At 38.7% G+C, this 12,725-nt stretch overlaps 1 protein-coding gene across 32 annotated transcripts in view; it reads left to right on the top strand.

Moving 5' to 3' along the window:
• The window catches only part of ABI3BP (ABI family member 3 binding protein), a 262,501-nt gene that overhangs the window by 83,537 nt on the left and 166,239 nt on the right, over positions 1-12,725 (top strand). For all 32 annotated transcript variants that reach the window (XM_053220756.1, XM_053220744.1, XM_053220759.1 and 29 more), the window contains exons 3-4: positions 7,228-7,296; positions 10,663-10,795. In XM_053220756.1, the coding sequence (XP_053076731.1) occupies positions 7,228-7,296; positions 10,663-10,795 (202 nt within the window). The remainder of the gene's footprint in view (positions 1-7,227; positions 7,297-10,662; positions 10,796-12,725) is intronic.

Raw genomic sequence — 12,725 nt, 5'->3', positions numbered from 1 at the left:
ACAGTCTGTGAGTTCGAGCCCCACATCAGGCTCTGTGCTGATAGCTCAGAGCCTGGAACCTGCTTCTGATTCTGTGTCTCCCTCTCTCTCTGCCCGTTCCCTGCTTGCTTTCTGTTCTCTCTCTCTCTCTCTCTCTCTCTCTCAAAAATAATAAACATTAAAAAATTTTTTAATTAAAAATTAACTTAAATCTTTTAATTAAAAAAAACCCAGAATCCTAGTGTAATATTTTTAAAAATAATGAAAAGAAAAAGGAGAATTAAATGTTAAACTAGGGAGAGTTACTCAATAGGAATTATGTGCAGAGTACATTCAATAAAGTTAGGTCAGATGTCTTAAGATCTATTTATCATATTAAGGAAAGATATCCTTGAATCCTTATTTATCATTAATAATTGGTATTGACATGAAAAAATGCTCAACATCACTCATCATCAGGGAAATACAAATGAAAACCACAAAGAGATACCACCTCCTACACCAGTCAGAATTGCTAAGATAAACAATTCAAGCAACAACACATGTTGGGGAGGATGTGGAGAAAGAGGATCTCTTTTGCACTGATGGTGTGAATGCAGACTGGTGCAGCCACTCTGGAAAACAGTATGGAGGTTCCTCAAAAAATTAGAACAACCCTATGACCCAGCAATTGCACTACTTAGGTATTTATCCAAGGGATACAGGTATGCTGTTTCGAAGGGGCACATGCACCCCAATGTTTATAGCAGCACTATCAGCAATAGCCCAAGTATGGAAAGAACCCTAATGTCCATCGATGGATGAATGGATAAAGATGGGGCATATACATACAATGGATAAAGAAGATGTGGTATATGTATACAATGGAATATTACTCAGCAACCAAAAAGAATAAAATCTTGCCATTTGCAACAACGTGGATGGAACTAGAGGGTATTATTCTAAGTGAAATTAGAGAAAGACAAATATCATATAACTTCACTCATATGAGGAATTTAAGATACACAGCAGACGAGCATAAGAGAAGGGGAGCAAAAATTATATATAAAAACGGGGAGAAGGGCAAAACTTAGACTCTTACATATAGAGAGCAACCTGTGGGTTGTTGGAGGGGTTGTAGGTAGGGGGATGGACTAAATGGATAAGACGCATTAAGGAAGACACTTGATGGGATGAGCACTGGTGTTTTACATATGGGATAAATCACTGGAATCTACTCCAGAAATCACTATTGTGCTATATGCTAACTAACTTGGATATAAATTAAAAATTAATTAAAAATAAAAAGTAAAAAAAAATTGGTGTTGAATTTTGTTAAATGACTCTTAGTTACCTGTTGAAATAAGTATACTTTCATTTTATGATACATTTCTGGAATAATCTACACTTAGCCATAGTATGTGCTGACCGATTCTACTTACCAATATTCTAGGATTTTTTTTCCATTGATATGTGTGAGTATCATGAAGGGAAAAGTTACTCAGTAGTACTTGTTAAAGATGGTTGGCAAAACTTTATTTGAGGGGAAATAGGGACCACTACAATGGGGTCTTGCAGCATGGGAGAGAGATTAAGCTGCATTCTGAATACAATAAGGAAAAGTGAGTACTTCTAGCCATGGAACAGGGTGTGAGTCAGTGGATGGAAAATAACTGAGAAGAAACATGAAGAAGACGGGGAGATTCTGGCTCAACTGACCTGACAGGACTCTTGCTAAGGGCAGGCTGGGGTGATCAGAGGATGGTGGAGGTTAAGGAAACTCATTTGATGTCAAGTGTGGTCAAGTATGGAGGATAGAGGATCCTGCCTAAACTATTTGAACAAAACTCTTGATAAAATCGGACCACACAGAGATGAATACAAAACCCCAAGACTCAGGGCCCTGTTGAAAAACAGCTCAGTTTAAAGTTTGGTCAGGATATAAGATCTTTGTCGTATGGTGTGTAAGTTTCTTTTTTGTGATAGTTTTGCATTTTGGAGTCTGTGGTGATTGGTTTAAAAAACAAGGCTTTAAACTTTTTCTTTCCTTTTTATAAGTCCTCAGGGCCTCTTAAGGCAAATTTCTGCTTTCAAGAAATCATCGTTATTGTCATTGTAATAGCTGACATTTGTACTTTCTGGGGCATCTGGGTGGCTCAGTTGGTTAAGCGTCCAACTTTGGCTCAGGTCATGATCTCAGGGTTCAGGAGTTAGAGCCCCGTGTTGTGCTGTGTGCTGACAACTCAGAACCTGGAGACTGGTTCAGATTCTGTGTCTCCCTCTCTCTCTGCCCCTCCCCTGCTTGTGCTGTATCTCAAAAATAAAAATATTTTTAAAACTTAGCATTTTCTGTGTGTTAGGCACTGTTACAGGCTAATCCTCACTAAGACTTCTGTGCAGCTAGGTACTATGATTCTTCCCATTTTCTAGGTGAGGAAACATGTATGTACATTAAACACTCACCTTGTATAACAAACTAAAAAGCAGGATTTGATTCCAGGCTCTGGAGTCCATGCTTTCATGTCTAGAAATTTAGTTTGATATGAGACAAAATGGTTAAAAAGATGGCAAGGGCAAACTATTATTCTTGTTCAAGTCCTTTACATGATTTCCTATAGGATCATGCTGGCTTATTAAATGTTTATTTTGTGGAAATGCGCAAGGCAGAAATAAACCTCGCTATGACCTCATTCTGAAGCGGTGTCCTACAACGTACTTGTCCTCTAATAAACATGTGATAATTGACATTTATCAAACAGGGCAATCATGGGAGGATTATTTGCATTATCAAAAAATTTAGTACTTTATAAAGGATTTCAATAGTACACTGTCTTAAAAAGTAAGCTTGTCCCAATCCTTCACCCCCAGGGCATTTGAAATATTAAACAAATTAGATGTAATTAGTCGACAACATGATATAGGCTTAATTACTAGGAATGGAAAGTTGGTTCAAGTAACTGCATTCTACACAAATTTGCGAAATTGACATTTTAATTATACACATTTTCTAAATGAAGTATATTTTGGCATGTGTTGCCAGAATTGCTGATCAAGCTACAGTGTATATATTTCCAGGCTGCTACAATCCCACAAAGAATTTCATAGTACATAACCGAAATAGAAATTCTGGTTTTTCTAGTTGTTTTATTTTTCCATCTCTGTGTTCCAAACCAAGTGCAGAGTCTGCTGAAATACATGAATGTTGGAAGCTTCTAATGAGCAGTGAGAGGCAACATAACTGCACCCAGCTCCCCACATCTGTTCCAATTTGTAATTGACTGTAACAGCCTGTGCTTTATGCAAAATGACTGATCATAACAAAAATTACTTTTAAATTGCTCATGTAACCATATGTCTTGGATCATGGCACTATCTTTGGTTTCTATGTATGTTATTGTTCTCATGTTTCTGGACTTTGTTTTAAAACCACTGAGGCATAATTGAATTAATGTGCATCAAGGAGGGAAATGAAAGGCTAGGTCTGAGACTCCACCACAGTGAGGGTAATTTAAGAAACATAGAGATTTACCTTTGTTTTCTTGGCTCAGGTCACCATCTCATGGTTCCTGGGTTTGAGCCTCTCATTGGGCTCTGCACTGACAGTGTGGAGCCTGCTTGGGATGCTGGCACTCTCTCCCTCCCTGTCTGCCCCTCCCCTCCTTGTGCCCCTCCCCCTGACCACCCCTCAAAATAAATAATCTTCAAAAAAAAACCCCAAAAAAGTAGGGGTGCCTGGGTGGCTCAGTCAGTTAAGTGTCAAACTGCGACTCAGGTCATGATCTCATGGCTAGTGAGTTCAAGTCCCTCATCGTGCTCTGGGCCAACCGCCTAGAGCCTGCTTCGGATTCTGTGTCTCCCTCTCCCTCTCTCTCTGCTCCTTCCCCGCTTATGCTCTGGCTCTGTCTCTCTCTCTCTCAAAAAATAAACATTAAAAAAAGAACATTAAAAGTAAAAGGGCATTTTGAGGACTAGATTAAGATAGCCGTATAATTTGCAAGGCCAAATGCGACATAAATGGGAGGGCCTTGTTTCAAAAAACAGGAGAAAAATGTCATTAAAGATACTAAAATATAAAATTTTTCCTTTCTTCGTTTCTCTCACCTTGTGATATCCTTTTATTTGCTATCTAATGCTATTAAGTAAGTTAAAACTATGCATCATTAGCATGAACTCTGCCAGCTATCTTTACCTTGTGCAATGCTAATTTTAAATGCAAATTTGGGCCTTTAGCTCCTAAGCAGAGTCACTGAAATGCCACACTTTGTTCTTGGTAGTTCATATATGCACACGTACTTCATTCTTACCAGAGGACTGGAAGTGCACAAAATTAACTGCTCTTTTTACTTGGCTCCTTGGCGCGTGGACATGCTGCCACAACCCTGCCCTGGACTTAATTACGAGTGAGGAAAATGTGAAAACTGGGGGGAATCGGGCCTTGCTCTGGTTTCCCCTTTGCTTCTAGGTCATCATTTTCAGTGGAACTGGTCGGCAAATAGGGTACAACTAACATAAATGAGAAAGGATACCATAAGATTGTTCTGCCATTGGCATTGAAATGCCATTTCCTTCTTTCTGCAGCGAAGCCAGTGTGGGTTTGATGGAACAGGGTGGCCTCTCAGCTCCCTCCGCACCCTCTCCCTCAGTCCTAGATGCAATAGGTTCACCTTGTTTTACCTTTGAGTCTTGCTGAATCCCCTTGCCTCAGGGTGTAGTAGGATTCTCACACAGAGTTGTAACACCTAGGCTTTTCTTTGCAAGAAGCAACTTTATTCCTGCCAGCACCGCTCACTTGGGTTCGTACCCAAGGAACTGAGCCCCAAACACCACATGGCATAGTTTTTTTTTTAAATATATTTTCTACTTCTTTTTCTCCCATATATATGGTAACACACAAACGTGTAGTCTGATTAAGTGGTCTCATGTTACAAGGTTGTGAGGGATATTGTCCCATATGCGTGTAGCCAGGTTGCCTTGAGGTTTTTCTTTTCCTTAGGGAGGGGACCCTACCACAAGGGGTCCCTCAGAATGCTATACCTAATAGGGCATCTCAGCCGCTAAATGTGAAGGAAAGAAAGCACAGGAATTGCGTATGGTTCCTGTCTACTCACACATGTGCTTTATCGTCCCTTCAGGCTTCCCTCACAAAACACAGATTCAAAGATTTAACTATTAAGAATGTCAAGATGGTGACAGCAGGGCATGAAACCAAGCATGAGACCCCTCTGGACATGGGGCCCTGCTTGATGGTGCATGTTGCAGCCCACAAAGCTGATCCTGCCTCAGTAACTTCATCTACAAATTGGGGTGATGATAGTATGTATCAAGTAGGGTTGCCACGAGGAGTAGTTAAGTCACAAATGTGAAGTGCTTAACAAATAGTCTACACATAGAAAGTACTGAATATGTGGTACTTTTTTAATGTTTGTTCCTTTATATCCCAAGTAAAATCAGGAAATGCATTATATTCTTATTAGGGACCTTGATTTAGGTTAAGTGTTCCTTGTATAAGCTCCTCTAAGCAAGATAGGCTTTCAAACACAAGATCTGAAACAAAATGAGTATTCCCTTATCTGTGTTGTGGTCATGAGGTAGTTATCAGTAAGCAGCCAAAGCTCTGATGTCAGTTCAAGAGGTTACCTGGTTTACTTTATGGAGTGTAATTACTGTAGCAGGTTATAACAAATAAGGTTGTATGGAGTGTCCAGTAAAAAGACAAAGTCTCAAGTCATTAAGAATGGCTGAATTGCCACGTTGTCTGTATCCGAGAAGGAGGTTAGCTCTGTAAAACCTTGGGCAGAGAAACCTCTGTTCCAAACTCATGGAGAGGGGAGCTGTTTGCACTCAGAATAAAAACAAAACGAAGATGTGAGGTCTGCCTGAGCAAGCAGAGGTGAACTCCTGGTGACTGCAGCATCCAAATGAAATTGGGTGTAGAATGAATTTCAGGATCCAAGTTACTTGAGGAACTATTGTAGATAAGATTCATCAATCAGTCCAGTAGAAGTGCTTAGGAAATGCTAGTTAGTATGCCCAATGTGCATTTGGCTTATTTATATATATTAAAATCAACCATCTTGGAAACATCAATTGAAAAGAAAAAAAAAAAGCTTTTGGGTGCACCTGGGTGGCTGAGTTGCTTAAGTGTCTGACTCTTGATTTCAGCTCCGGTCATGACCTCACACTTGTGAGATTGAGCCCTGGGTTGAGCTGAGCATGAAGCCTGCTTGGGATATTCTCTCTCTCTCTCTCTCTCTCTCTCTCTCTCTCTCTCTCTCTCTCTCTCTTTCTTTCTGCCTCTCCCCTGCTCATGTTCTCTTTGTCTCAAAATAAAATAAACATTAAAAATTTTTTAAAAATTATTTGATAAATTATTAGTTCCTGATGTAGTGCATACTGATTGTTTAAACATCATTTATTTAAAGGCTAAATATTTTTAAAAGATTTTCTTTATTTTCCATTGGCATATTTTACTGAAAGTATACCAACACAAAATGGTGACTCTATTTAAAAATTGCTCATGAAAAGGATGGGTTGAGTATGATAACAGGCTGAGAAATTATGCAAGTAGGATAAAAAAAAGGAACATTAAGAATATTCATATTGTGGGGGCACATGGGTGGCTCAGTGGGTTAAGCGTCCAACTCCTGATTTCGGCTCAGGTCATGGTCTCACGGTTTATGAGATCAAGCCCTGCGTTGGGCTCAGAGCTGACAATACAGAGCCTGCTTGAGATTCTCTCCTCCTCTCTCTGTCCCTCCCCCTCCTTCTCCCTCAAAATAAAGAAACATTAAAAAAAAGAATACTGATATTAACAGAGAAGTGAGCAGTTTCAGATCACACAGCATGTGAGACCCTGTTGTGCCTTATGAAAGGATGATTTTCCTTCTCTGATTCTGAAGCATCAGAAGAGTGTGAAGAATAGGGTAACAAAATGGGTATGATCAGATTAAAAGAAAACCTCTTTGCACAGGAAAGAATTGATGAAAATGTGACATGAAATCTGTGTCTAGCAAGATTCTTTTAAGACTTCTCCCCGACTCCTGTCCATTTGGTTTTGAAAATCTGGATTTAATATTCATTTAAAAGACTTAGTGGACTGAACCATCTCAGGAAGTATTAACTTTCCGAATTCCTGGGTCCTGTCATCCACTGGTGCTGTGGTTATGATGACTAATTCCGGGGAACGTTGAGTCAGGACATGGATGTACTGTTGTGAATGTTGCTCCTTCTCAGAGAATTTTACTGAAGAAATAATGTTATCATTTCCAGATGCAGAACCGAAGTATCTGATTGTTGTGCGGCCTGCCCCTCCTCCAAGTCAAAAGAAGTCATGCTCAGGTATATTTTGTTCATTTTTAAGCTTTTATTAACTTTAAGCCATGCCTTCTCATTTCTACCCACGGAGACCAAGTGCATTGGAGAAGCCTTAGGAGCATGGATTAGAATATGCAGCACAGCAGGCCCTGTGTCAACAGATAACCCTCCTTGCAAGTATTATGGTCTGGTTGTAGAGACTGCTTGGGACCTTCTCCCAGCACCACTACATACAAACGTGAGGAATTTAGGCAAATTACTGGACTTGTGTGTACCTCCTCTCCCCTGCATACAAGGGCCGTTGTGAGGGTTAAAGGAGTTGATGCATGTGTGGCCCGTAGCACAGGGCCTGGCCCACAGCAAGTGCTCACATAGAGTTAGCTCCTGCTAGCCTGTTTCTACTTGGCAGTGTGTGAACCCATGCGCTCTTGTGCTTTCCGGATCTTAAGGGCAAAATCTAATGTCTAACTTTGTTAAAGGAGACTGTTTACATTTCAAAAGTGTAACTCCTTTATAGGCATGTTACATGGATTGGAACTTGGGTTTTACTTGACTCCTCATCTCTTCCTTCAAAACCTCTTCTATTTAGTCGAACAAATAGAGCAAGGACTGCTTTCATGAAACAATAGCAACACAACACAGATACTCCCAGGGATGGGGAGACATGAAACAGGAAAGTAAATGCCATGTGGAATAAGTGAGTAGAAGCCTTTTCTACATGACTGGAGAAAGATTAAAAACCTTACATTTTCCAATTTCACTACTAAAATTGCTTGTCAGATCAAATAAGCTGCCCTTGCTGTAAGAGGCTGTAGAAGCTGTGAATATGCTTTTACTGTCTGGTATTAAATCTCCCTAACTGTAGATACTTGAGAAAAAGGTTTGGTTTTCTCTTTCATTTTCTAATGTCAATTATTCTTTACATATTTCCTAATCATGTTTCTCTTTCATAGTACACTAAATGTCAAACAACGAAGCATCTCCTTTGTTAGATCTTTCTAAAGGGTTGGCATGGAGGTGGGGGGAGCATACAGATCTTTAAACACACTGAGCAAACCTCCCCTTTGCAGTTGTGAATCCTGTCCTCTGGACGCATCAGCCAAGCCAGTTACCAGAAATAGGTTGCCACAGTCCCCTCCCCTCCTTCGGTTGTTTTTCATGTCTTTTTTAGAGAAGCAGTTAATAGTCAAGCATTTTGAAAAACACAAACCCCTTTTCCTGGCCCCTTAAATTATCCCAAAGCATCAGGGAAATTTCAGTTACTCCTTATAACTTGTAATGATAGTCACCATTTCAAGACTTTATTTCAAAATATTTAATAGAGTCAAGAAGTATTAGTAAGGACCCATGGGATTCTGGCCTCACATTCATCAAACTCTTTCTTAATACAAAAACACAAAGATGTGTAAGGGACGTCAAAAGAATGATTACAACTCAGTAGCACTTTGTGGGGACTTGTATGGCACTGGTCTGGAAATTATTTTTCTCTTTGTGATGACGGGCTCAGGAAATTGTTTCATTTTGTTCAGGATATACTGTACTACCCCACCTTTCCTTTCAGGCAGCGGGTGTAATTTTTTTTGGTAATGTGAATTTGAGAATGATATAATGACTAATGTATTAACTTTGATTCATTTTATATTTGCATTTACCACATACATTTTAATCACTTTTGTATCAGATCGATACTTAGTGAAATAAATACTTTCTGGTCTTGTAGGCTTTAGGTTCCCTTGGAGAAAGGAAAATTTATCTTTTGTCTCTAAATGGCATTATCTTCATACATGGTGAGCTATGCCAGTGATGTAGAAAAAACAAAACAAAACAAAACAAAGGTACAGTTCAGAAGACAGAAATTTGAGTCTTGACCCTACTCTTGGTATGAACTTGGATACCCTTGAAACTTAGCTCGGCCTTAGTTTTCATTTGTAGAATGAGATAGTGGTATTACATTAGGGAGAACCAATCAGGGGCTAGAAAAGGAATATCAGAATCCCTTCAGGGCTTTTTCAAACAGCATAAACCTCTCACTCTCATCAGGTTCTAATCTACCCTCATAGGCAGTCAGACTTGGACTCTTGGAATCACAGTAATGCTAGGTAGTATCATAGGTGGAACTGGAAAATTTTATAGAGAAGGATAAATGCATGTTTACAACAAAATAACAGCTATCCTTGACAATTATTTCAAATGTCTTTTTAATAAATTCAGCTATGTTACAAGGAAACAATCTGCCACTACTTGGTTATACATATTCTTGGCTAAGAAGGGTTTTCACCACAGTAACAACTGACAGAACTTAAATCTAATAGAAGCAGCAAGCCTGAAAAAATTGTCAAGGGCATTTGGTTCAGGTAACTTTCACTAAGCTCATACAAAGGGTACCTTCCTATTAGTTCCTATTGTGTTAGATTAAAATAACACAAATTCTTCCTATAGCAAATACAACAGGCATTTCATGAAATGAAAGACAGGGTCCAATGAAAATATAGAATGTTTTATATTCTGCATAATTTTATTAGATACTGTATTATTTTATTTACAGATTTTTTTTATTGAGCCAGTGTTGGTTTCCATGGCAAAGAATCTTCATTCCTCTTTTGCACTGTCCCCTAATCCTGAAGTTCCCAATATTTTTTGAAAATGCAAATATCTGCCCCTTATATGCTGGAAGAAGATCTTAAGTGGTTTGTCACCATCTCTTGGCATTGCCCAAATCCAATTAGTCCCATCAGAAGAACCGTGATTCCTTTATTATCTCCACTCTCCCAGCATTAAGAATGCGTAAAAAAAAAAAAAAAGTGCATACATTTTCTATATAGACACTAACTGTAAAAAAAAAAATGCTTACTGTAATAGTATGACAAGGGATTTTTATGCTTCTAAATTGGCTTGAAAAAACAATATAACCTACAAGCTAGATGTTAAGCTTTCTATTCTTTGATATTCTTTCACACTAGTTCATAGTCTTGAGTAGGGGATGGGGAACCAAATATGCTTTTATTGTATCTGTAAAAGAAATGGAGTGAATCCATTTGCATTATTCATTTCACTGGTAATAGCTAAGACCTTCATATACATCCCTAACCCACAAGAAATAAAACCTGGGTATGACTGGATATACTTTACATGCCATACATTACCCATATATGCATGCATACACACACACACACACACACACACACACACACACACACATATGCATACACACATAAATCTCAATATTTTTGTTGGGTTTATGCTTAAATTCATGGGCACAAAATTAATAATATTGGTGTGCTCTATGAAAAGACACTTGATGGCTCACATTCTTCATCATCTTCCTGAGTCATTTTTATGCATTTTACCCCAATATAAAAATAAACTGTTACCCGTATGTTACCTCCACAGGTAAAGCACGCTCTCGCAAACCTCTCCAGCTGGTGGTCGGCACTCTGTCACCAAGCTCTGTATTCCTGTCCTGGGGGTTCCTCATTAACCCACACCATGACTGGACATTGCCGAGTCACTGTCCCAATGACAGGTAATTCATCTAACAAAAGATTTTTTTAACCTGTAAATTAGCTCTTGTTTTTGTTTTTGTTTTTGTTTTTGTTTTTTTAAGTAATCTCTACACTCAACGTGGGGCTTGAACTCACAGCCCCAAGATCAAGAGTCACATGCTCTATCCACTATTTGACAGTTGAAGTACTAGAAGCAGTAGTTTTCAAAGTGTTGCCCCAAACCAAGTAGCACCAAAATCAGTTGGATTCACTTCTCATGTTCAGAAACTCTGAAGGTGGGGCTCAGTAATCTGTGTTCTAACAAGCCTCTGGAAAATTCTGATGCCCACTTAAGTTTGAGAATCACTGCTGGAGAAAACTAGAGACATAGACACAGGGAGAGATGTAAACACAGGAAAAAGCACAGGTTTGGAAATGAAGCTCCTATCTTCCTGCACTGGACAAAATAAGAAATATCTAATGTATTTTCAAATGAATGCCATTCATCCATCTAGCACCTATATTTGGTATGGTCTGTACTGAATGCTGAAGCTGGGATAGACAATGTTTGTTTATCATAAGTATTTATTACATTACCTTTAAAATTCAAAACTTCAGGGGCACCTGGGTGACTTAGTTAAGGGTCCAGCTTTGGCTCTGGTCATGATCTCACAGTTTGTGAGCTCAAGCCCTGCATCAGGCTCTGTGCTGACAGCTCAGAGCCTGGAGCCTGCCTTGGATTCTGTGACTCCCTCTCTCTCTGCCCCTCTCCAGATTTCTGTCTCTCTCTCTCAAAAATAAACATTAAAAAAATGTTTTTAATTGAAAACTTTGCATCTGACAAGGATTCCAAATTCTGTTCAACCGAGGCATTCTATGAAAATTTTTTTAAAAAAAGTTAAATGGACTCAAAGTGATTTTTAAATTTTAAAAGTTTCATCCCACTTTTATTTTTTTAAATTTTTAAAAAGTGTTTATTTTTTTGAGAGAGAGTTAAAATGTGATTGGGTGGAGGGGTGGAGAGCGAGGGAGACACAAAATCTGAAGCAGGCTCCAGGCTTTGAGTTGTTAGCACAGAGCTTGATGCAGGGCTTGAAGTCATGAACCATGAGATCATGACCTGAGCTGAAGGCAGACCCTCAACTGACTGAGCCACCCAGATGCCCTCATTTCCTTTTTAAATAAAAAATGTGTTATTGAGGTATAATTTAAATCCAATATAATGCACTATTTGATCAGATATGAAAAATGCACATAATCATGTATTCTATGCCCCATCAAGAAATAGAACCTTTTCATTCCCCAGATAGTACCTTTCTCAAGAAGCAACCACTGATTTGATTTCCATCACTGTAGATAAGTTTTGCCTAATCTATAATTGTACATAAATGAAATCATACAGCATGTTATGTGTCCCTTTGTTTTCATTCAGCATGTTTTTGCGATTCTTTCATGACATTGTGTGTGTTATAGTTCATTCCTTTTTTTTTATTGTTTAGTTTTGAGAGAGAATACGAGTGGGGAGGGACAGAGAAAGAGGGGGACAGAGCAGAGAGCACAAAGTGGGGCTCAAACTTACGAGCCTCGAGATCATGACCTGAGCTGAAGTCTGATGCTTAATTCACTGAGCCACCCAGGCACCTCTCATTCTTTTTTCACTTCTGAGTGGTATTCTGTTACATGAATATTCCAGAATTTATTATCTAGTCTTTTATTGGTGGGTACTTACTTATGTCTTGTTTTGGGTTATTATGAATTGAGATTTTATAAATGTTTTTCTTTAAGACTTTGTAGACCTATGTTTTAATTTCTCTCATATAAATATTTAGAAGTGGAATTGCTAGGTCACAGGGGAAATGTATGTTTAACTTTTTTTTTCGCCTAACTTTTCCATTTATACTCCTGTAAGCAATAGGACAATTCGGATTGTTCTATGTCCTCACCAGCATTTCATGTTGTCAGCATTTTGCA

This window comes from Acinonyx jubatus, chromosome C2 (assembly GCF_027475565.1).
Source record: "Acinonyx jubatus isolate Ajub_Pintada_27869175 chromosome C2, VMU_Ajub_asm_v1.0, whole genome shotgun sequence".
Taxonomy (NCBI): domain Eukaryota; kingdom Metazoa; phylum Chordata; class Mammalia; order Carnivora; family Felidae; genus Acinonyx; species Acinonyx jubatus.
This window is presented reverse-complemented; position numbering and strand designations above follow the sequence as displayed.